Here is a 26,182-nt window from a genome sequence, read left to right as displayed (position 1 = left end):
CCGTCAGACTGGATGATGCCGTCGGATTTCAAGTATTGCTTCAGATTCTTTGTTGAATATAAATTCAACAAAGAATCTGTTGAATTTGTCTGTTGAATGACTAGGTCATTCTAACAAATTTATTCTAAGGCCTAGTGTCCTTAGATGTGTCTATCAAGCTGAACCATGATCGTATAACTACTTCCTGCCGTCATCGTCTTCAAATCCACCCATTTACAAGAAAAAAAACAAAACAAAACCAAGCAAAGCCTCCAATAAATTTTTTTCTGGTCTTTAAACTGAAGGAAAGATGAGTCTTCCGTCAACTTTTCGTGTTCATCTTTATTGAAGAACAACACTTTCAAGTAATTCTCAGCGTTTTATCACTACAATTACAAGATAATTAGTAGTGGTCATTGTAGAGAACAAAAGTCTGAGTCATGTGGTAGAACTCAGTGACCCGGTGGGCCTTTTCGTAGTGTAGGCCGTTTCACATTAAAATCGAGAAAAGTAAGAAGGTCGTACCGATTGCATCGCATTAAAAGATGAAACGAAGAGGAAGGAAAGCCACACTGACAAGGTTATTCACTGGAAAAGAAAAGAAAAAAAAATCCAGGCAAGACATTTGATTATTATTATTACTTTTTACATTCAGTTTCCACTATTGAACAAACGCTGCCATCCTTGAGATGTTCAATTAATTAGCTTTCATTGTGTACAGATCACCACATTTGACATCAGAGAATGAAAAGAAAACAAAACTCAATAGTCGCTTCAAAGTAATAACTTCGTTATAAGTTGCACCGCAGAGGTCAATCATTTTGATCAGTTCAAGGTTTTACATGATTCATACACATTTTCAGTTATACGTTTGGGTTTAAATACTGTAATTCATTCGTCAACGAGCAGCTGTCTCCTATCTGATCCGAGGCCATTGAGGTTGTTCCAACCTGACGGTGCTGATTACAAATCATAGTCAGACTCCACATTAAATCACTGTCACATTCACTTTTTTTTTGTACAAAGCCCTGGGTGAGAGGCCAAACTAAAATCCCACTTTCATCAATTGTCAAAGTTCTCCTATATGCAGATGACTAGGTGGTTTGCTTCTCACGTTGTGTGATGAGTGCTGCGTCAAAGAGCAGCCTCTGTCTAAACTAAAGGAGACCCAGAAATACTATCGGATGATTCATCTCAGCTCAGCCACTCTCAGGAAATCTATGATTTTTCTTAGATTTTTTTTTTTCCTCAACAGGCCAAAGAAATGAGACGAAAATTGTTCCGTAAAATCCCTACACGCCGGAATATTCTGATTGCCATTATCGTCTGAAAGTCGCCCTAATGCCATTAAATAACACATCCCAGCATTCACATTGGTATGCCCCGCCGATAAACCGTCACAAAAAAAAAACAAACAAAAAAAAAAGGGGGCTCCCCATTAGGGATCAGCTTTGGGTTAGGATACTCGACCAGATAATCGTTGTGCAGGCGGGTTTAGAAAAATATACACACGGCATGTACGCCAGGACATAATCATGCTTATCCGAATCTGACTGTAACATCCACTGTTTGTGTAAAAAAAGGCACAAGAGACTGTAGCCCCTCCTCTGTAAGTGGCAGACAGAAATAAGGGACATCCCAGAGATAGGGAGTGTGCTTTAGATTTCCACAGTGAAAAATACAACCAGACCGTCCCAGACGGCCAAAACGACCCATACGTCCAGGAGACTTTTACAATGTGTGGAGTCGAGTAGTGATGTGAACGTTTGAATGAACCGAACAGGTTATATCAATTCTTCTTTTAGGGTCAACAAACAGCAAATAAAGTCGAGCTAGATTTGAAAATGACCAACGAAAATGTGAGCCTAATGCTCAACCGCTACCCGGGTTGCCTTTTACCCAGAGCAGAGTTCGGTATCATTATTTGCAAAGTGGAGTTGAAGGAACGGAAATGAAATGAAATATAGAAAAAAAAAAAAAAAAAAAACACAAAAAGAAAACCCAGTAGTGAGCCTGAAGCAAGAGCTGCTGGCTACATGTCGCTGCCTCTCGGATCTGGAAATAATATCAAACTCGACTCAACTGTGCCCTGGTGCCAAAGTGTTAACGCATTGATGATTCATGGCGACCGTTCTAAATGCCATCAGCTTTACAAGCTAATAACAATCAGAGATCCAAAGAAGCTGGCGAGAGAAACTTTTTCTCTTTTAAACACATAAGAAGGGAAACAATTTTTTTATTGGGGCTGGCTGTTGACTGAGTCGGACGTCTGCAGGATACTGGAAGCTGTACGCATTACAGCAGAAAGTGCTTTTTATTCTTTTAAATAGTCAGTTGCATCGATCATGTTGGACTAAAACAAAAAAAAACGTCGGCCATTTTTGGGAAATCTCACAGTTAAGGTAGAGGTCTGCTGTTTATGCTTAGTGCTACTGTGAATACAAGATGCTAAAGACAGTTTAACCCTGGGACCCTGTTATCATTTGTTAGTTTTTAAATAATGAAAATCCCATTTAGCTGTGTCACTGCGACTGCTCACCCAAACACACGGAGCTCACCCAAGCTCCGTCTAGATGTTAGAACTAGACAGAGCCTCTAGTTCTAACATGAATAGCTGATAGTGGTGTACATTTTCAGCTGTGCAAAAACTTTTTAAAAAAAAGTAGAAGAAAGAAAAGCAAATAAAAGAAAATGTTGTGAGCTATATATTCTGCCATAACCTGGAGAATATTCCAGTTTTTTATTTTCAATTTTGGATTTATTTTGAAGAAAATGTTGTATCTTGCTATGAACATTAATTCTATTGTTAGGACAGGTACATTTTTAATTGACCAAGAATGTGAGTTGAATAATCAGAAACTGTTGAAAAGAAAAAGTAAAACAATCATGCTGTGCGTCTAGTACTACATTTCTCCGTATATTGAACTTTCAAACAATGTCCTCACAAGAGGCGCTTGTATATAACTACCTGTGTGTGTGTGTGTGTGTGTGTGTGTGTGAGAGAGACAGACTAACTTAACAACATACAAAAACTTAAAAGTTCTAATAAATATCTTTTCTTTTACTTCAACCATCCCTAAGTTTTACATGGAAGGGAACCATATTGGATTTTGACATTACTCTCTTAATTCTGACTTCATGTCTTTCTTGTTTTTTTTTTAAACATAAGAAACATAAAAAAAAGTCTAAGTTCACATAATGAGATGGAACTTGCTATGAAAGACTTGAGAACAACTGGAGTAACAGATCTCATCTCACACAAGCTTGATTTGACGATCTCGCTGCTCCCTCTAGTGTTCACTTCATGAACTGCTCTACCACAGTAATGCACGTTAGAAACATTCAGTCGTTCTGCTTCCGGGGTACATCTGGTTAATGTTTGTGCTTATACAGGAAACCTTGGCTGGGACCAAGAGCGATGGTGTCGATCCCTGTCTTCTTCTTGTGAAACTAAATCGGAGAGATCCCATGTTTCTGTCTGCCAGGTTGTGGTTATTAGCAAACCTCTTACAAAGAAATCTCTCTGTATCTGCAAAAAAAAAAAAATAGAATAAAACAAAATACAAGTACTGGCAACTGGCATATAGAAGATGTGTTAACAATTAAGAGAGTTTACCGCTATGCAGAAGGCACCTGCATAGATGCTGAACGTGTAAATACTGTAACATGCACAGCGAGGAGAAATCATCAAAAGTACAAGAGGTTCATGCTTTGACTATGCTCTGTGTTGAAGGAGGTGGAGAAGGGTGGGGAGGGGGCACATTTTGGAAGACAGCCCCTTCCCCTACCCCACTCCCGCCCAGCCCACAATTAGATTAATGCAATCAATAATTAGATGGTGTTCCTCTACCTTGACAGTTCACTAAGGCATCACAGAAATATGTCAGTCTTACCATGCTCTACAATGAAGATCTACAGTTTATACGGGAAAAACTGGGCATGCAGGCTGCCGGGCCGCTTCCAGCAGCACGGCGTTTCCAAATCAATCCGAGTCATGAACAAAGAGCGAGATGGGGGGGAAAAAACCAAAATAGAGAGAGAGATTTCAAGCAACTCTACTGCGGACATCCTGTCAAATAATCAGCGATGCTTTCAGGTAGGTACCGGATCTCAGGATTAGCCTGCAATGCCTCGCAAAAGTGTTCACACCCCTCTTCCCAAAGACTCTCGCAACTACAGAATGACTTTATTTAATGATAGACCAACACATAGTGGCTCATAAATGTGGAGAGATGATATGAAGTGCTTTGTGTTCAGATTAGCTTAAATAAATTCTTGGGAACTGGCAGCGAATTCCGTCAATTCAAAGATACTTAAATTAAATATTGTTGGAGGGGAAACAAATGTGTTTGAATGGCTTGGATAAAATCCCATGAGAGATCTGGAATAGATTTATAAGAGTATTTTCAATGTAGAAGTAACCCACAAAGACTTGCAGTTGGAACTGCCATGACATGACACGCACATCACACTTTTTAGGTGTTCATACGTGAGAAAATTTGAAATTCCTAATTTTATTTTCCCTATCCGACTGAATTTTTACACGATTTGTTTTGCGTCGATCTAGCACATAAAATCCCAATTAAAGACATTGAGGTTCGTAGTTGAAGCGCGACAAAATGAAGTTAAAAATGGGGGTCTGAAAACTTTTGCGAGGCACTGACGATTTGTTCTGAGAACACGGAGCGATGGCGCCGCGTTTTGGTGGATGGACCACGATGACCTCCGAAACCGGAAGACATGGGAAGTCCCTCGGAGATTCCGATGTCACAATCTTCACGGATAAACTCTCTCCTTAGTTAAAACAAAAAACTAAAAAAACAAAACAAAACTACGCTTCTGAGTAAATCATGATTATTTACAAAGTCTGTAAGGCAGGGGGGAGAGGTAGAACAAAAACATTCCAGCTGAGGCAGAGGGTTGTAATGGATGTTGTACTGTCACAGCTAATGATACTGGCGTAGCAGCAAAAAACTAAACAAAACAAAATAAAAATCTTGGAGGGTGTCGGGTTCTTAGATGAGATTTGGATGGAGAAGCATGGCTGGTGACGCAGAGAGGCGCTACTTATTATAAGGAGGCCACAGCAGGTAAAAACTGGGAGAGGCATCCTGGTGTTTTTTTTCTGTCTCTCGTTCTGAGGTTTGATGGATTTAAGACAAGAGCCCTGTAGGTTGACCACATCTCTTCCGCCGTGGACGGGAAATGAGCTCCCAGTTGTTCATTGAAGGGAGGGATGGAGGTGGTGATGATGGGATGGGGGAAAGGGTGCGGGGGGGGAAGAAACCTCAACTTTGTTATACCTCCACTATTATTGCTTTCCTGTTTTTCCACAGGCACTTCAGAGGATTAGGCTTTGGCTGAAGTTGAGCGCTGAAGAGGAGGCTGGGGATGAAACGGCGAGAGACAGGAGTGACAGATGGTGCTAAAAGTGTGCTTGTGAACTCTAATTTGTTGTCTGCAACCGAAGAAAGCTACCTCCCAGCAGTAGAGTAATCACGCTCACTGGGGGAGAAAGGAGAGACAAAAAAAAAAAAAAAAAAACCCCAGTGAGGTTGGGATCGCTGGTGCTTGCGTGAGTCAAAGAGTGCTCTCCTCGTCGGAAACCTGAGGACTCCGAGACCGAGGGGCAGGCGGGTTGGGAACGCCTCCGCTCCCCGCGTCCATCATGTGGTCGAGGGTTCTTTGTCCCAACATTAGTCCGTGTGGTTGTTCGCGTGCTTCTCGTCCACGTCGGCCTTGACCTTCCGCCCGCCTCTCCCCGTCAGGACTTTGTAGCAGCCGCGGGCGATCTTGTACATCCAGATGGTGTTGAGGACGTCCAGGGCGATGCACGACGTGATCCAGGCCACCTGCGCTCCCAGGCCCAGCCGCTCGAACTCGGGCGTGCCGAATGTGGCGAAGACGCTCGCCCAGTAGGACGGCATGACGGCGATGCGGACAACGAAGAACACCACCGCCATGGCGACGCCGTTCAGCACCACCAGCCGGTGTGAGCGGGGGTACTTCAACACCTCGTAGAACCACCTGAGGGACAGAGGAGGCAGAGGGGTTGGCGTCTTGAACACTGTTGCGTCACAGATTAGAGGTAGGTGATATTTGAAGTTTCATCGTGATATTTTGTGGCGCTATTGTGATAAAGATAAAAGTGACAATAACAATTATTTGGTACTTCTATTGCAGGAAACTTTAGGTATGGTTGTAAGATACAATTGGCGCTATGATTGGTAAGTTACAAATCATAACGCCACAAAAACATCACTGCTCTTGGAAAAAAAAAGGTGTAATCCGCTTCTGTAGGACAACTAATATAAAGCACTGAAGTTTGTGGTTTCTATTTGACCCCAAACTTAACCACAAATTTGGAAAAGTTCAAGACTTTGTAGGTAAATTTGTAGAGATTGGCCCGACATGCCGTCGTCTCACCTTTGGTTCACAAACGGCGTGGACAGCTCTGAAATGAGACGGAAATTGGCGAAATAAGGAAGCACCCCGCGTGTCTGCAAAAGCCAGATGGATGCATTAGTCGAAGAAACACGGAAAGAGTTTAATCTGGTTTTCTCATCCTGGGGAACGGCATGCTCACCAACACGTATCCATAGGCGTACAGCGCCGCCAAGTGGTGGCAGACGAAAAAGCTGTCCCCCATTGTGCTCCAGTTACATGCTAGCAGGAAAAGATCTGAGGAGGAGAGATGAAGGTGGAAGAACTATTGAGGTTATGATCAAAAGGACATTTAGAGGTTGAAAAATACCTTAATATTAAATTGTGAATAGCTTAATACATGTTTGGGCTGTTAACTGGCGTACAATGAGCAGTTATTATTTCTCTGGGTATAACAAAGGCAACAAACATACATTTTGTCACATTACAGACAAAAACTGGAAATTATTTTGGTGTGTTTTTTTATTGAATTTATTGCAAATAAAGTAATTAAAATATTGTATTTTATATTTAGTCATTTGAAGCAAAACATAACACTACTACTGTTTGAGGTATTTCTTTAACTTGCTTTGTTCTGTTAGAGATGTAATTTTTTGCTTACTTTCATTTTCAAACGAACTAGAGCTCTAATCATTAGATTAGATTTAGGTTTCGACTTTGACTAGGCCATTCTATCACATGATTATACCTTGACCATTCTATTGCACCTATGGATGAATGTTGAGGGTTATGGAGGTTGAACCTCCACACCAGCCTCAATAACTTCACAGACCAACAGATTTTCTTCCAGCTGAGGTGTTCAAAGTGCGGCTCCCAGGCCTTCTGCAGCCCTTGGTAGAATATTATGCGGCTTCCCCCACCTCCATTTAAGAATGGTCTGATGAACAGGGATTTGACTGACAGATGGACAGTTTGTCATTTTTAGGCTGAAAGTTTCGTAGAAATTTTCAGTCTTCTTAAAACAGAAATTGTTTGGTACAACATTGTTGTGTGTAGTATCCCTCCAACATGCTTCAATGAGATATGAAGATTTTTTTTTTCTTCTATTCTGATCTCACAAAAGCAGGCAGCACAAACGTCCAACAAGTTTTACTGAAGAACAGGTCTAGGCACGTACTCAGTCTTTCTTTATTCAAAGGAAAGACTGACTCATATTCCTCTCATGTTGACATTTAAAACTTTAGTTTTTAAACCGACAAAATAAGTAAAGAAAATAAAAATCTGACAGTTTATTGAAACGCTGCTTGTTAAATTTATTGCTGAGCAGTTAAATAAATAAAGAAAGTGTGTCTAAAAATGATGCAGTGGAGGGAGTTTGGATTCATACATGCCACATTTTTCTTATTTCTATTTATTAAAAGAAAATTAAGAAAAACCACCTATCTGGCTGTAATGTGACAAAAGGTTCAAAGGATAACTACACAAGCTACAACAGGGTGAGTTGCAAAAGTATTGATAAGGAAACTAACAAAACAATGACTGCCACGTCCTGTTAGGTCGGGCGCAAAGGTAAATGATCAACAGAGGTCGAGGAAGGCGCTTACCGTAGAGGAGGTAGCCACAGGTTATGGCTACATTTAGTTTGACCAGATTAGGGTCACCCCTGTGGAACAGCAAACAAAGGTTAAAGGTACTTGCAGTACAACTGGGACGTTATTACAATCAATGTCAGCAAACCAGGAGGGGGATCTGCTGACTCACAGGGGCAGCTTAGCGCTCGGATCAAACAATGCACAGCATATATCTGAAGACTGATTAACAGACGATCTGGAACAGAATCATTATCATTCATGCTTGGTGGTCATTCAAGATCATATCTTATCCTTGTGTAGCTACATGTTAGTTAAAACCAACATGTTGATGGGATAACCGCAAAAACCAGCACGTTTGGGATGAGGAGAGACGTTCTCGTTATGATCCGGCTCTGGAGGATTTTAAGTGTCTGTGAACAACATCGATTCACAACAACAATGGAGGAGATGCCTTTGCTTCAGTTTACATGTGACGGTGGTATCAGTCGCAGGTATCGGGTGGCACATGGCTGCCTGACGGTTCCTGTAACAGGACCTCACGTTACTGCACATGTACTGTAAAAAAAAACCCAAACATTCACACTACAAGGAGCCAACGCTCAGAAACACACACACATATGCTCAGTCAGGGTTTCCTCCAGTTTATTATAAGCCTGGCGGGCCACCAGGCTTTGCTAGCCCTCCAGCCCCTCCACCAGGCTAAGTGTTGTTTATTTTAAATCAGGTTTTAAATTTACAGTGACAGTAACAGTGACAGAAAAGATGGATTAATAGATTTATAGTTGATACATTAATTCGCGCCGTCCCTGCCAGTTAGCCTCACACGCCATTATTTCCAAATTATAATATCTGCTCATGCACCTCCAAATCTTTGTAACTTTTAACATTTTCAACCACAAAAACACAGTGGGCCACTCGTGGACTGTGCTAGCGCCCCCTACCAACAAACTTGGCAGGTTTTCTGGGGGAAACCCTGCTCAGTTGTCATGTAGGGACATAGCAATGACTCCCCAACTCGGTACAGACCTTAACCTAAACACAGCTGACCGTCCACTGTCATGGATCATGATAAGGTCAGCCAGGATTTTCCCATCATCCTTCACCCTTTCATTAGTGACCACTAATCACTTATTCAGTTCTTGTTCTAAACTCTTCATACACTCCCTGGTGATTGGTACTGCACAAAAAAAACTGGGAGGTATAATTGTAATGAGTGCGTCACAAACATATTTATAGCCTGTTAGTACAAGTAGCCGCATTAATACTAGGAGTCATATTCCGGCCATAAGCCCAGAGCTTATTAAGAAATCATATTTATTAATTGAGGGAGCGCATTAGCTAGAAAATTGAGCGTGAACTCTGTGTTTAGTGGGCAAATTAGTCAGTTGTGGGTGGTAACTATTCTGTTGGCTCAGATTGGCCGGATTTTCAGCTCATTACCTGTGATGGTGAGGACAGGACTTGGCAGGATATTTAAGAAAAAAACGTAATGGAAAAGAGATAATTGATAGATGACCTCCACTTTAATGGAATTGCACATTATACCCAACATAAATGTGAAATTTCCAAATTCTATAAATTTATTTGGTCCTTAGGTGATAGTTGTTGCTCCCAATATTTTGCCTAGTAGTATGTCATACTAAAGAAGGACTAATACAATATTGTTTTCTAGGTCTCTGATATTTTAGGTCCCATCCACACAAAGACCATTTTAGGTCTATCTGCAATGAATTTTTGTCATCTTGACGGCTTTTCGGGAGACCGGAAATGATCATTTTTGAAACCAGGTCCCAGAGTGGATTCATTTTAAAATGAAGACTTCATGTTTACACTGAGTTGTTTTGTTTCTTTTTTTTTTAATTAGAAGATGACACAGTTCCACCTCTCTCTCTCTCTCTCTCTCTCTCTCTCTCTCTCTCTCTCTCTCTATCTCTCTCTCTCTCTCTCTCTCTCTCTCTCTCTCTCTCTCTCTCTCTCTCTCTCTCTCTCTCTCTCTCTCTCTCTCTCTCTCTCTCTCTCTCTCTCTCTCTCTCTCTCTCTCTCTCTCTCTCTCTCTCTCTCTCTCTCTCTCTCTCTCTCACACTCACACACACACACACACACACGGTGTTTGTTTTTTGTGTCATTCTGTGGCAGTGTCACAGCGCCACCGATTGGCCCAGCATGCCTACTACAGAGCTTTCAGTGTGAATTTTAGCTGTTTACAAAAATTTACCGCCGTCGTCTCCGTGTTTAGGGACCTTAGACTGACGGCTAACTATGACTGTAAAAGATGAGGACAATGTTCTGCAAATTTCGGTCTCGCTGAAATCTGGAATAACAGCTGCGATTAACTCTCATTCTCCAGACACTGTTTTTTCTTTACCATTACACAATATTCCCATCAGTCGCCACAAAGTTTTGAAAAATATACAATGAGTGTTCCATTAGGAGCAATTAGAATCCATCCAACTTTCTCAATACATCATTGATTGTCAAAATGTGAATGCATTACACTTAAAACAAGCATGATGCTAATACAACATAAAATCAGTCCTTTGCAGCTATTCTGCTCACACTGATATTGCGGTGATTGCGGTTCATTATGTTGCGCAGCACTGGTACCAACCATGTGGGTTTTAAGATGTTTTTTATGTGTTTACACTAGTTGGCCAGAAGGTGGCAGTGCACTGCGTACTTACAATCATTAGACATAGCATCTTAATGTTTTGGATAGCTGCCCACTATAGTAGGCACAAAGCATAAACGGTTAATTTCCCCGCACCATAATATGCAGTTTTATCCCATTTTGGTTGCAGATATTGAATCATTCAGCATTCTCTCTTTTCCTCACATCCCATTAACGGCCATTCCAGTCCTGAGCTCCTCCTGCTAACCAATCTGCTGTATCGCCTTACTGCACTTACACTTGGACACATTGAGCAAATATCAGGTTGAACAGAACCCAACCTGAACGGTGGTGAAACAGTCAGGGGTCCAGCAGGCTGCTGCCGCCACAGAGTCCAAAGTCTTTTCCGTAATCACATCAATGTGATTCAGCTGCAGTTAACCAAATGTACAGTAAACCCACGTTCCTAATTCAATATATGAATAACTGACTGGAATACAGCAGACATGGATACCTTTTATGTTCGGAGGATCATGATAGCCTCGACTCAAAGATCCTTACATTATCTGTGTTCATACTGTGCGTATGATCTGCAATCAGACACATTTCTGACAATTCCAGATGCCCATATTGGAAAGTTTGAGCTACTGTTGCAGGCAGCTATTCATGAGTAGAATGAATGTGCATCCTAGACAGGAAGCAGTTCTGGAAGTAAACCAAAGTGAAGGGAACCGTCTTATAAACAGATGTATTGTTGGTTTTAAATATTGATTAGGTTTCTACAAAACTCAATCAGTGTATCAGACTACTGTATATGTCAGAAAGATTGCATTCCTATATTAGATCATAGGCGTAGCTGCCTGTTATACTCTTCAGCTCAAGCTCTTCCCATGCCAGAGTGGATTTATACAATGTCTTCCCAGGAGTCTTCTCCTTGTGGGACAAAAAACGTCTAAAGGGACGTTTTCAGGAGGCATCCCGATCAGAAGCCAGAACCATATCAACTAACTCCTGATCCAGAGGAGCAGCAGCTTTGCTCTGAACTCCCGCAGGATGCCTCCACACCCCACCTCTTAGGTTGAGCCATGGTTCAGTCTCATTGGACACTCAGGTTGGTACAAATATAACCACAAATTTATCAGCGGTGCAATATGGAGGGACAAGATTGGAAGTGTGGTCTTAGAGTGAAATTGAAAAAGTGAGGCTGTTTAACTATCTCACTCAGAAAAGTGTGAGATGGTCAAAACAAATTATAATTTGTTATGATATAGCAAATCATGATTATAATTTTCAGCCATTATTTACGTTCGGGCATAAATCCGAACATGAAACCTGGACGAAATGTGACATGACCGTTCAGATTGCAGACACTTTGAAAACTATTGGATACGCATTCGATTTAGCATTGTACTGTACTGTATATGGACATGGAGCAGGTCGGATATTTTGGGGGTCAAATGATCTGAATTGAGTCATTCAGGCTCTCATGAAAAAGTTGAATATGGGTTGGATTTGGGCAAAAAGGCAGACAAAAAGATGGATTTGGGTTGCATTTGCCTGCTGTGTAAACTTAACTTTATTCAGGGATTGGCTTAAAAAAAGTAACTTGAGGTAACATACGTGCCACCAATATCTGGCTGCAGAAACATATTCTGGATTCCAACACCATCAGAACATGTGGAGACTGTGTCTGCAGACAGAGTGGGAACTTGGATGTGACATTAGGTTTAAACAATCTACTGATCGGGTTCAACTATTTTGGTAGCTGCTGCGGATTGTTGGCAATGCCATCAGCTTCACTGCTGCTAAGCAACACACACAACATCTCAATTCAATTCCTAGAAATGTCTTTGGTGAGGTTCCAACAGCTGAGTCTCCATAACTTTTGAAAGCTTACACGTGGTCCAACGTCTTTAACCCTCAAGCCTCACCATGTCTACAACACGCCGCACACACACCTACTGAGTTCAAGTCCAGATAAGCCAATCAAGAAAGGCAGGCCAGGCGAGGCCATCAGAGTTGCTTGACAAATTATGATAAGAGCCTGAGCCGGCTACAAAACAATGTGGGCGTCTAACAGTTTGACTCTGGCCTCTGAAGCCAGCAGAGGTTGGCGCTGCAGCTTGACGCGTCTTAAAGCTGCGACACAATCGGACTGACTGGAGAGTTCATGCATGCAGAACGGCGGAGCGGCCAGGAGGTTAGCCTTAAACCCATTAGGATCATGTGGTGGATCGGGTTAGTTCCAGTGGGTGGAAAGGATGAGCTGAGAAAAGAGGAGTGAAGGAATAAACAAATATATTCACAGTGCCTTGTGAAAGTATTTTCAGTTACGCTCAACATTACTTACACACCTGAGAGATTTAGCTTTAAAGTAACTTCTACTTTCACAAACATGTTTCTTCTGGGTGAAAGGGACATTAGTGGTTTGGAGAAGAAATTCTTCACTTTAATGTAGAGAATTTGTGGAGTGAGCTAAAGATTAGGATGATGGTAATGAACCCTTCTGACCTCTGACCTAAATAGTCGATATGCTGGTTAGGAGTGTACTGCTAAATCGGGACAAATTTTCTATCATTTTGGGCGATCAGTCGAAACTTCCATGAGAAAAAGCTCTTATCCACTGATCTTCACTACGTCTGTAAACGTCTGAAAATCAGTCACTGTTTCCTTTTGTAAGAGAGGGCTGACAGAACCATCCACCACGTCATGACTGCAACAGTGGTTAACAATAGTCACCCCACTGTTGCCGACTTAGCAACTTTGTCGCTATACTTAGCAACTTTTCAGACAAAAACATTTTTTTGTATCTGCCGGAATCGGCAAGTCAGGCTTTTTAAAGATTGGTCAGAAAACTGCAATCGGTGCATTCCTGGTTTAGACGAAAGTACAAGCATATGTTAGAATGGAACAAAGTACAGATGTAAATTGTAAATTGTAATGACATCTTGAGGCTCTCAATCCAATTTGACTGAGCTTGAGCTCTTTCGCAAAAAAACGGGGGGGACCAAAACCGTGTTAATCCCTCATGCATAACTGCCTGCAAAAGTAGCTCAAACAAAAAAAAAGAAAAAACACATTTAAGTTTAATGTCATGTGACAAAATGTTTCATTTTTTACAGCGTGTGAATACATTTGCAAGGCAGTGGAAGAAATAAAAAGGACAAAGCAAGTTACAGAAACAAAGTAAAGGGAACTGTGCAACAGAACAGTCCATTGGTGGGGTGAACCACTTAGAACCTGAACAGAAACTCTGCAACAAGGAGGACAGAGGAGAGTGGTGCCTCCATCTTTTCTCCTTACGCCTTACTTGTAACCCCACGTCTCCCACTTCAACCTGATCCCCATTTTCACTTCTCCGCTCCATCAGCATAGGAGACAATGAACACAAGAGAGGTGTACCCCACCTCTCTTCAGCCAGAGACGTGGGGTACACCGGGCAGCTGAAAGCAGGAGGACACTGATCGGGGCTGGATGAGGCAGGCTGCCGTTCCACGGCTATGAAAAGGAGTCTTTCTGGTTGGGTTTATGTCTAAAGGACAGCTGGAGGAAGTGAAACAGACTCTAGAAATGAGACAAAGGAAGGAAGGAGTGCTGCAAGAATGCTAAGACAAGAAAAATCAAAAACTCAAGAGGAAAATATCTAGAAGACGGATATAATAAAAAAAAGAGGGGCTGGGACGATAATAATTTGTGTAAGTGGGGGAAAAATAGCTGCAGACAGGAGAATAAAAGGCTAAATCCTGTGAATCTACAACCCACTGGAGCCTCCTCTGACATGTTAGATCTGCTCTCTTCTCTTCTCTCTCTGTCTAAAAGAAGAAATGAACGGCATCTTTGTCAGCCCAGAAGGTATTACATTTCAACTCAGACTATCCTCCGCCGTTTTTCAGCTTCAAATTCTTGATCCCCTGCCAGTCTGATACGTGAAAACGAAAGAAATCGTTCCCTTTTCTTTCCCCCACCCCGCCCCGACGGGGTTTGTGCTTCAGCTGCATTTTAAAATAACGAGGCAGAGGAATTTCCAGAAGTCTTACCAGACGGGGTTGGCGTTGACGGCGTCGTCGAACCACAGGATGTACAAACAGAACAGCCCCACGATCAAGGCGTGCACAGTGGACACCAACCTGGGGATTGACAATACACACACACAAAGGATCGCAATGAGTCAAGATGACCACAACGAGTTTTGTCCACATAATGAGGAAGCTTGAGCTCGACTTGATAAATAGCCATTTGTGCCTACGGGGACATTTAAATTACGAGTGTGTGTTAAATTAGGCCTGAGAGAGCCTCTCCTCTGACCTTTGGAGTGGTTATCTGGGTCACAGAAGAAGAACTCCTGAGAGCCAGCAGCACTTATCTCCCCGTTACCAGGATCACAATTCTTGCACTATCACTGTTCAGTCTCTGGGACCGTCCACAGGTTGCAGGTGTTGACCCAAGCTGGCTCTGCAGTCCGCTAACCATGCGGCTTCTGAGAGTGCTGATAGAAGAGCAGCGGCTTGTGGTGCCTTTCAAACACGTTTTAACATTGTCAACTATAAGTGTTATACTTGGAGCAGGTCTGCAACTAACAATTATTTTAGTAATTGATAATGCTATAGATTGTTCTGATAATTAATCAAACAAAGATTGGCACATTCTGTGGATTTTTCATTTACAGGGGCAGCATTATGCATTTTTCAGGCACATAGTGCCATTTCACAGTACGATCAAGAAACTATGTTACCTTCAGTTGTTATAAAAATGCTGTATAAATCAAACATGACTTAGAAGAAATTTGTCTTTGTGATTTAAGGCCGTGAAATTGGGACTAAACTTCAGACTAAACGTGATGTTTGAATCAAATTGTATTTCAAGTGATAATATATTTTCTAATTAAGAAAAGGAACTGAATTGTTTATATACAAGCATTTTCTCTCATATTTCTTTCATTAGCTTAAGTATCTACTACAGAAGGAGAACATTTTCATATTCAATTGCAAGTCAGAATAATGAATATATTACTCAATTACTAATATAACTGTTCACAGCCCTAATTTAAACCATTAGATTAAGGGATTCGGTCTACAGCAGTTTACTTTTACGTTGTTGTGCATCTCTCTGTGAAGTGCTAAATACAAATAAGCGCTGGTCTATCATAAAATCCCCATAAAATACAGTATTGTCATAAAATGTGAAAATAGGAAGTCGCGTGAATCCTTTTGTTGATTGAAAACTCTGCACTTTTCTTAAATTTACTAAAACATTCTGTTCTTCCTCTTCGGAGATACTTTCACACTTGTCTCCTTGCACTTAAGTCACTCTTACGCAACCAACACTGACACACTCGGAGCTGGGTCTTATGCAACGGCGAAGCACTCTGAAGCGAACCCATTAGTAGATGCTTTGCCTCCAACTTGTTTGGGACTACTTGGCTGAGGCACTCCGTTCTTTCTCCTAGGGTCAAACAAAACTGATGCCAGCCGCGGCCGGGCAAATGAGAGGGAGCGGGGCCGACAGCAAACAAACGGGCCGAGAGAACGCACGCATCGGAGTCAGCGGGGGGGGGGGGGGAGACATTGCACAACAGACAGTTGCCCTCTGAACTCAAACCATGGGGTTTCCACTTGAAACATTAAGCCTCCCACTGCGGCGCACGTGTGCAGGACGATGAGTTTGCTTCAATCATGACGGGATCCGGCTCATGACAGCGTCAATATCAGCAACGCTCAGGGGTCAGTTTGGTGAGGATGTCCTTTCACTGTAACGCTATACATACAGTGAGGACTTGGCATAAATGTTTGCCCCTCGCGACCGCTGTATGTAAACTCTTTGTTGGGAGGAAGGTAGAAAAGCTGAAGCAGCAGTTTGATTGGTCAACTGGAAACATTTATTTTTTTCCCCTTTATTTAACCAGCTAAACCCCATTGGGATCTGGATCTCATTTTCAAGAGGCACCTGGGCAGAAGTCTGCAGTACATAGCAACATTAGCGGACTGTCGGAGCCTTCAAGGTATTTAGAGACAGCTATAGTTTGAAAAGAGCAAAGTTACTTTTTGCTGAAATCCAGCTTCTCTGTAAACGGTTTATGACCCCAAAACAAGCGCAGAAGAAGAACGCAGATGTTACACAGCATCGCACGGTTTATGGAATTAAAAATGGCCGCCGCCATTGGATCGATTTTAACGTTTATTCAGTGATGAGAGCTGACAGTATCATCACAAGATCATAACAAGATGAAGGAAACTAAGAAAACCAGAACTACTAGTAACGGCCTTTTGTGGAGCATTGACTGCAGCTTCTGTAGAGAAGTCAGTTTTGTGTAGTCAGAGCCCAGAGTGGTGGGACTGTGATGTGATGCACTTCACTGACACAAACTTCTTTCATAATTTTGTAATTCTACATTTTTGTCATAGTTTACATCTGGATTTACCACATCAGGCTTCTTCTGGGGCAGAATTATGATGGATGTCTCACATCGACATAAAAATCGGATAAGATTCGACGTGACGGTTCACACTGCAGACGCTTTTAAAACTGTCATGCATTCATTTCACTTGGTACCGTGTATGGAAGTGACAGATTTTTCGGCGTGAAAAAAAAAAATTAATTGGGCCGGTCAGTCTGCCATGAAAAAGTTAAATATCGGCACAAAGAAAATCGAATATGGGTCACATTTGTTAGCTGCAGTGCTTTGACAGTCAGCTAGCACAGACTTATACAATGTGGAAACTAAAAACGACAAAGTGACATCTCTGGAAAGCTAGAGACGTTTCACAGATATTTTTACTCAAAGTTATAATTCTACTAAATTGTAGTATCTATAACTGCATTATTGCTGAACCAAATGATCATATACCCTCCTTTGGTTTAGATGATTTTAGACTATAAAAAAGACAAATACACTTAATTTCCTTGATAAGTTAGATTAAATGTTTCCTGTTTCGTTATTCCTTTATTTGTGCCTTTAAACCATTTGGGAAAGCCCAAGATAATGATGTCATGGTTTGTAACTTGGGTTGATGAGGAACTTCTGTGGGTGAATTCAAAAGCTGCTGCACCTCAAACACGTTGCTTTCTGGTGTGTCATTCCGAAAAACAAAGAAAAAAAAAAGATCAGGAAGAGATATCTGAAATTCCCCAAGTTTAGTTCCTTCTACTTTACACTTTCCAGATGGCTGAAGGTACAGCGTCCATCTGTTCAAACAACTACATAAAAAAGCATAAGCAGCATGGGAGTGACTAGCCATTGTACCATTCAGGACGGACATGAGACCTGACCTGTGTCAACATGGAGGCAACACTGCTTCCTTGTGTGACATCACAGGAAGATCAAAAGATATCAGGAAGTGGATTGTGGATCATCAAAAATACGATTCAGCCTTGTGTACAACTTACAGATGCCCGGAAACATTATGTTCATTTATCTAAACACGTGTAAAAACACCAATGAGTATGCTTTTCAGGATTTTATTTTACTACTGTTATTTTACTGTGAATAGTCTGTATCAATTGATCAGGTAATTGATTAATTCTGGGATTTAGAAGAAACTTTGGTGATACTAAATTACCTTAAAAAGGAAATGGTTAGTCTGTAAGTGAAAAAAAAAAAGCATAATTTTGTTTTACAACAGGTTCTCACTTAAGATTCAATGAATCTCAAAAATAAAAATAAAAATCTAATAAAAAATTTACACCTTATTTATATTGTATTTTACAACTGCAATTCAGTCTGTCACGACAACAAATTTTGTTGGACAATAAATTATCCCAGAAATGATTGCAATAAATGATAATATTGTTGTTTTGAGATCATTTTAAAGTAATTTAATGGTGATGGAATAATAACGCAAGAACACATTCTCAAAAATCAAGTAACTTTAAATTCTAATGATCATTTGAAGCAGGAACTGGAAGACATTTTAATTTCCCAACTTAAATAAACAAAACAACAGAAACAACTAAAATTAATTATGAAGTCTTTGTAAACAAAAGTATCCTTCAAAAAACGGTGCTAGTTGAGACCAGAGCACTAGACTGAAGCCTGTTATCATCCAGTTTTTTGGTAGAAAGAGCGAAAAGAGAAAGATCAAGCAGATGGAAATTACTGAGCTCGCTTTAATTTATCATGTGATTAATTGCCGTAGCATTATTCATTGTTACGCCGAAGTGGACACACATGAATGGGAGGCAAAAAATAAAAATGTTCATGGTGTGAGGTTTTCGTTCCCACGCACCTGGAGTTCCATTCGGTGAGCTTGGTGGGAGGTAGCTGTTTGTAACCCGTAGTGACGGCCAGCGAGAGCCGCGGACTGGCCACTGAGAAGAGAAACTGGAAGCCCACGAAGCTGCCAGCCACTACGCTCAACTCTCTCGTCTCCATCACTCACCTAAACACAACAGGGAGAGGGGGCATGGAGGGAGAGGGACATGGAGTGAGTGATCCACACGGACAGGTCGGGTCGATCACTGTCAGTCATCCTGGACGGCGGCGGCGGCGGCAGAGGAAACCGATGTGACAGTGGCTGTGGGAGGCTGCGCGTTCATCAAGTCCACCAAACCGAACAGGAAGAGCAAAGAGACAGAGGGAAAAATAGAAAAACCGAGAACAAATGCCGTCTAATGCAAGTGACAGGCGAGTTTCAGCTGAGCCTCGATTTACAGACGAAACAAACAGCAGAGTAAAGGGAAGCAGAAGGGAAAGACTGGCAGAATCTATAGGAAAATGAGTCTGAATACAGTAGGCAGCACAGGAGCTGAATTTGGAATAAAAGGTCTCCATTATGCGTATTCTGCAGGAGGATTACCGGGAACCCACCAAAAAACAATCCCTGAGAAGAAAACAAAGACTCTGCATGCAAAGGAAAGAGGTTTTTTTTGTTGTTTTTTCTTTTTAAATGAAGCAACGTGTGATGAAGCTTATGAGGCGCAAGCAGTTTGCAAAACAAGAGTTTACTTCAACAATGCTGCTCATTATTCCTACAGTCTGCTTTAAAAAAAAATAAATAAATAAATTTAAATCAGCTGGGCATTACAGTGCCTTGCTAAAAAGTGTTCACATGGCTCGGACATTTAGCCATGTTACAATTAAAAAGGCTTTTAGAACACGGAGAGGAGCAGAATAGAGAAACTTTTCACAATTAAGTCTCCAGAAAGATTTGGCTTGCTCTATTCGTACTTTACTCTGATGAGTAAAGTACAAAATGCAGCTGTCAGAGTAGGGATGCACCGATCCTCTGTATCTGATACTGATACAGATATCTGAGGTCCAACGTTGGCCGATACCGATCCAATACAGAAAAACAACGCTGAAAAAATATTTCTTGTTCTAAAACACAAACATAATTACAAATTTATTTGATAACTCTGCACCAGTACAGAACTCTTTCATACACTAGTGGCTTTGCAGGCTTGGTCAAACGAGTGAAAAACAACACAACTTTAAATTTGGTCATTCAGTGCAATTGGGAGTAATGGGGCTAATGAAAAATAAAATTTGAAATTTGCTAAAAGTTTGCAAAGAAGAATGGGTCAATATTTCAGTCTCTACTCACACTATGCCGGTTTAGGTCTACTCCTGCAGCTTGCAACAAAAGATGATTCTAAATGCACTTGCACATCCTGCTTTATAGATCTACATACAAACATCCAAGTTTGTGGCTGTAATTTATACAAAATGTGAAAAACGTCAAGAGGTATGAAGACTTTTACGAGGCGATGTAAATTTTTTACCTCCTTTGGTGGCTATTTGTCAGCAAACTTCTTTCAAAATGAAGTGTCGACGCTACATCAACAGCTTCAAGTCATTCACCTCACCCCAAACCCCCAAAGAAAGAAAAAAAAAATTATGGTACTCATTGATACTCGTGTATACTTCTTGCGTACCATTTGTTGTGAAACACTGCCTAGTCGGCATGCTTTATCTCGGCCCTAATTTATGTAACGAGTCGAGTTACAAAAAGCAAACAATCTCTGAAACACACTGTGAGGGTATATATCTACTAACAATAAATATGTCAAAGGTTGCTGGAATTACCGTGGAGCTTGCTGGGTTGTGGTTGGAAAATGGATCAAATTCCCGTTTTGTGTGTCGATAGAACCGTTTGTAGCCTGTGCTAGCTCTGTTAGCATTTGGACAACCGCAACGGTATCTAATCGTGCGGGTTTTCCCACAAGTGCTTTCTCCAAATGTTAGATTTACTAAAGATTTGGGTTGAAATCGTGCAGGTACGTCATGCTTTTACATTGAAGCTGAGACTTTGACTGTGTTTGGCTCACATCATAAGGCAGGATTTCGCCAAGGGCCAAGCATTTAAATACACTTTAAACACAGTTTTTAAAACATTCCCATTGCACTAAGTCAGTTTTTACAGTCATAAAATAAAATTACGTTAAACTAAAAGACTGTTGCAATGATTAGCTTTGCTTATTGAACTATTACTTTAGAATACATGTTGGAGTATCTCTGATGCATCAGCTTTAATTGACTATTTTTGTAGACTTTTTTGTTGCCTTTTTTCTTTATTTTTTGGTTGGAGCATTGCGTTTTGGGACATTTATTCCCTCTGGTTTTGTATGTTGTGCAGCTGGAAGAATTTTTGCTTTTACTTATTTATTTATTTATAACTGTTATGATGTACAACCATGGCAACAAGTTCTAATTTTTACAACTGAGAGCAGCTGATAAGCATCTCAATACGGCCAGACAGCGATATAAGGGGGAAGAGCAAAAGCAAATTAGGTGGATCAGCATTGCTAGCTTGCAACTGATGGCGTCATCCTGGACATTTTACTGTGGAGTATCGTCGTAGGACAACTCTTTGGAGACACTTGAATGTTATGACATTTAATTTCCCTTGGGGCTAAATATAAGAATTTTTTTAATTGAATTATTACGTCGTACAAATTTTAAACAAATATGGAACTATGATACCACTGTGTCAAACCACACTTTTCTCATTCTGTGTCCACACTGCTTTCCATCAGCTTTAGTAACCCGGCCACTATAAATATACATGAGGTGTTGACATCAAGAACAGTTGGAGATCATCCAACAGGCCAACTACATTGTTCACATGCAGAGTGTGAACGTACGGCGCCTTCATTAAAGCATCGCGACAGATATTGCATGGGATCAATTTTGCAATTATGATATTGTATATATTGTGTTTTGATAAATTGTGCGGTTCTAATAGTGATAATAGTCATTCGATGTATTCATCGGCTGATCACTCAAACTTAAGAAAATCGGTGCCGATCGATCAGTTCGCTACATAATACAGAGTTCTGGATAACACTAATAAACAAACTTTTTTTATTAAATAAAACTTCTTTAGTGCAACAGTTTATATGTAGTACAGTTAAACAAAATGAAATGAGTACATTTAATCATACTGTCTAATTATATATACACCGGTATATATGGCCTGATAAAAAATACTTTTTTTTAATTTTTTTATCGGTATTGGCTTTTTAAACATCAGTGTTCGGCCAGAAAACTGAAATCGGTGCACTCCAAGTATTGTGACCTGCAATATTCTCAGCAGCAGCTGCCTTGTATTTGAGGCCACTTTCATGCCAACAATATTGACACCAGAAAAGTCATTTAAAGCACTTCTATCCTGTTGTAACAATCGGTGAACAGCTCGGATGAAAAGCGACTTCTACTGGGCTCAACACATTTTTTTTTGTCGTAAAGTAAACTGTTTGGGCTAAACAAAGAAGAAAAAAAAGCTCTCTCTGCGATGAGTTAACTTGATTTTGATCACTCCGCAAGTGAACTGTCTCCACATGAACTGCACACACCACAGGGTTTTTGCTCATCAGCACGCCGACTCCTTTGGGGAAATCTGGTTCCCTTCACTGAGGTCAACAAACTGGATGTTTGTCTTTGCAAAATTAAGACAAACACCAAAGACGCACTGAGAGGAGATCGCTTGTTCTTGTGAACTTTGATGTTTTTGAAAGGATAGTGGTGGAGGTTATTGATCCTCTGCTCCCTAACACTGACACCGTGCTCTCATCAGTTTTCTACAGCTCCTTATGTTCAAGAACAAAACTATTGATTCGCCAGATGCATCAACTCCACTTCCTCTCAGCTCTGCTTCCCAAAAACGCAGCAGTCCTTAGCTTGTGTTAACCAATGAACATACGGACACCGCTTGCAACTTTTTTTTTATTTTGACATTTATTTATCGAACAAAATCCTCATCATCTGAATTTTGTGGGGTTTTTTTTCCTGCTTTCTGTTCTTGGGTTTGTTGTAAAGTAAAACTCCAACTGAACAAAAACAAAGCAGGAAGCAGAAGAGGCTGTAAAGTTAGCAGGAAAGTACAAGTTACTACAGGTGAAGGCTCATTATGAGCTTTCGCCTGCGTCCGGTGTTATTATCTGTTGCGAGATCCTGCGTCATCGCCAGTCTGGACTGTCACCTGCTACATACCCTGAACTTCTGATTAAATCCAGAGAATTATGCGAGTTATGCAAACGCTAATTACTGCTGACAGATTACATTGTGCAAGACAAAGGTTACTGAGAGTTGGCAGAAAGCACTGGGAATCTGATATGGTGCAGATATGTGGAATTATTCTGTTTACAAAGCAATCGAAGTGGGTTAACCGCAGAGCTGCACATGACACCTTGGGTATGTAATGTACACACACCTACAGTGATTTGGAGAAGTGTTCAGAAAGCCAAAGACATCCTTATATTTTACTGGGATTTTATGCGTTAGACCAACACAAAGTAGTGCGCACTGACCAAAAAGTTCCATTAGGTCTCATCTGACCGTAGCACCTTTTTCAACATGTTTGCTGCCTCCTACATGGCTCATGGCAAATATTATACCAGACTTTTGTGGCATTTGCAAAGTAGCCAATCTAAGAGCTCCATTTATTTTTCTTGGCACTGATTGATTGTACACCAAGACCGGAAATAAAGAAGAATGTCGATGTTAGCCTCTGTGGTAGTGCCAAGACAGTTAGCGCTGTGCGCATTAATGCATATTAAGGTTTATTTAGTGTTTGAACTGTTAAAATAGGCAGTTAGAAGCTCACTTGGTCTCAGGTATTCTCAGATTTTAGCTAGTATACGAACAAACCAACCCTTAGAGGGGGCTTCAGAACTTGTGTTATTTGAACAGTAATCTAGTCAGTCTTAGCAATGGACTGAGTCTGGTGAAGTGGGTTTATCCCGTGGTTTTAAAACCTGTTTGTGAGGATGGGTACTTTAAGATTTTTATTTATTTAGGTATTGGTAATCGGGGAGAACACAAATACATGCCACACTTTTCATGTCTGTTTGCAAAAAATAAATAAATAAAAATGATGTTCCTTTCATTTGACAATTAAGAACGATCCTGTGTTGGTCTACCACACACAGGATTCCTACAGACTTTTCTTCTGGACAACTTCAAATTCAACTTGAACCAAACTTGTGGTTATTAAGAGTAGTTTTGGTGAAACAATGCACTAAAGGTGATAGTCTTTGGGTTTGTTTATTTTTTATTGTAAAAAAACAAAAAAGACAAATAAGGTACCAAAACTCTCATACTGTCCTTACTTGAGAAGAATACAATTTTAAAATATGGCTGGTCTAAATTACACTCCAAAAAACCAGAAGTTTCAATCTTGTTCTACGCAGTTTCAGGTGACTGTTTTTTACTTAAATGTAGGAATGGACATTTATCATATTGTTTATCGTGATAAATGTCTCATCATGATAAGAATTGATAAGTTATTGTTACCGGGATAAATTCCAATTAATGATGTCAGTTAGTTCGGCCATTTTCTCCACCGTTTGTTCAATAAATATCGATACATTTGAAAATATGATTAAATGCAGTTACTCTGTGCATTTTAGTGACATAAATCACACTTCTTTATGTGACTGGTGTCCTAAAGAAGCATATTACAAATGGGATTGTTTTTCAAGAGCAGTGTTTGTTTGTGGAGTAATGATTATTGTGCCAGTCAGTCACAGCCATCCCTACAGTCGCTTTAAAAAAAAAGTAAGTAGTTCTTATAGTTACTTTTATCGTTATCACAATAGTACCACAAAATATCGTGATAAAACTCTTAAGTCCATATCGCCCACTGCTAGTTGAAGTCACCAGCACTAAACGCACTAATCAAACTTAAAAAAAACAAACTATCAGGATCAGCAGCAAAGCAGAGAAAAGCTCCACAACACCCAGTGAGCCCATTATTCCCCACATTTCTGCGCTGATCATATATGCAGCTTGCGCCTGAATAATTCAGCATCCTTCACCTGGCAGGCTGGTTCATATCCCGCCCCGTGGGAAGAGAGGAGGCGACCCGTGGAGCCTCCTCTCTGCGGCTCGCGGCCCCGGAACAGGAGAGTCCGCCCTGTCATCCACTCCTGACCTTCTTCCGCAGGACCATCCTGCTGCTGTCAGCAAAACCGTGACACCCCTTCTACCCCCCCCCCCCCCCTCCCCTCCACACACACACACACACACACACACACACACACACACACACACACACACACACACACACACACACACACACCCCGACATATCGACCAAACATAAATAATAGCGCTTCAATTTCCCTCCCACCACCACTTCTACCCCCCACGACTCTGTTCGTTTGGAAATCCAAACCGACCCCCAGTCTGCCGCATTGCTACACCAAACCTCTGGGCTTGGACTTGCACAATATCCCCCCCACCTCCTCCTCCTCCTCCTCCTCCTCCTCCTCCTCTCTCTCTCCCCTGATCGCACCGGTCTCCTCCAGCATGCTGGATCCTGACATGAATACTGATACATCCCGGCTGATCGGTGCATCTTGCACACAGACCCTGTAACAATACCTCCGCCTCCCGCCTCCACGATTTGGAGGGACCTGCACGCCGTCCACGGCGGAGCGGCTCGCGCTATCCGGGGTGTGCAGCAAAGATGAGATTATCTACCCACGAAGACATTCGGTGCGCCCTGCAATTTGGACGCAAATGAACGACAAAAGCGTTGCAGGCAGCCAAGAAAATGGCGAGATTGTGGCGAGGAACGCATCAGCAACAAGAAACGCAGCTTTATTTATTTTTTAATTGCCCCCCCACCTCCCGTCCCTCCCCTTCTTGAATGCCTACCCAGACAGGTGGAGAACGAGTTGTAACAAGCAGTCCCCGGTACCACGTCCGAACACGGAGAGTTACGTATGAGCTGGCAACAACGAATAAAAAGGAGGACAAAAAGAAAAGTCCGAGGTAAAACGCAGACAGAATAAACTGGTTCATAGCCTGGAAGAGGAGGTACGAGGTCTGCTTTACCTGCTAGCCGTCGCATAGGGCACAAGTTGGCGGACAAACCCCCACCGTCCAAGCACCGGTGTGGCTGTGGGCGTCTTCTCTCCACTTTCCTTCAACTTGACGTTAGCTAGCGGCTCGGCTAAAACTGGAAGCAGCCCCACTGGCTCTCCCTGCGAGACCCCCAGGACGAGCGGAGGAGCAGCACAACAGCCTTCCTTCCCCCGCCACGAAGACAAGCGCCGCTGCGAACAAGGAGAGCAATGGCTTCCCTCACCGCCTCATGTCCTCGCTTTCGGGTGTTTTCGCACGAGAGGACCGATAGAAAAGTTGTTGTTTTTTTTTTTTTTCAGCCGTTTTATTTTGA

General features: G+C 41.5%; 1 protein-coding gene across 2 annotated transcripts; it reads right to left on the bottom strand.

Moving 5' to 3' along the window:
- Window positions 1-301: 301 nt before the first annotated feature.
- Window positions 302-25,927, bottom strand: LOC102228891 (transmembrane protein 56-B-like). 2 transcript variants are annotated; one of them, XM_005802821.2, is made up of 7 exons: window positions 25,840-25,927; window positions 18,786-18,938; window positions 14,601-14,690; window positions 7,968-8,026; window positions 6,566-6,660; window positions 6,406-6,479; window positions 302-6,006 (listed from the first exon to the last, which is right to left on the bottom strand). In XM_005802821.2, the coding sequence occupies exons 2-7, from the start codon at window positions 18,929-18,931 to the stop codon at window positions 5,676-5,678; spliced, it is 795 nt and encodes a 264-aa protein (XP_005802878.1). In that variant the 5' UTR covers window positions 18,932-18,938; window positions 25,840-25,927; the 3' UTR covers window positions 302-5,675. The 2 variants fall into 2 exon arrangements, with proteins under 2 accessions (XP_005802878.1, XP_023204587.1); XM_023348819.1 differs by lacking the exon at window positions 25,840-25,927 and adding an exon at window positions 24,817-24,977.
- Window positions 25,928-26,182: the final 255 nt, after the last annotated feature.

Source organism: Xiphophorus maculatus, chromosome 16 (genome assembly GCF_002775205.1).
Source record: "Xiphophorus maculatus strain JP 163 A chromosome 16, X_maculatus-5.0-male, whole genome shotgun sequence".
Taxonomy (NCBI): Eukaryota; Metazoa; Chordata; class Actinopteri; order Cyprinodontiformes; family Poeciliidae; genus Xiphophorus; species Xiphophorus maculatus.
Note: the sequence above shows the minus strand (reverse complement) of the source record. Positions and strands in the feature narration are given on the sequence as shown.

Bases quoted from the DNA above. Each gene is read 5' to 3' on its own strand.
- LOC102228891 (XM_005802821.2), bottom strand. From the start codon at position 18,931: ATGGAGACGAGAGAGTTGAGCGTAGTGGCTGGCAGCTTCGTGGGCTTC. The intron at 14,691-18,785 runs GTGCGTGGGAAC...GTCAATCCCCAG, and splicing joins CTCACCGAATGGAACTCCAG to GTTGGTGTCCACTGTGCACG. The intron at 8,027-14,600 runs GTAAGACTTCTG...GCTGTTCCACAG, and splicing joins GTCAACGCCAACCCCGTCTG to GGGTGACCCTAATCTGGTCA.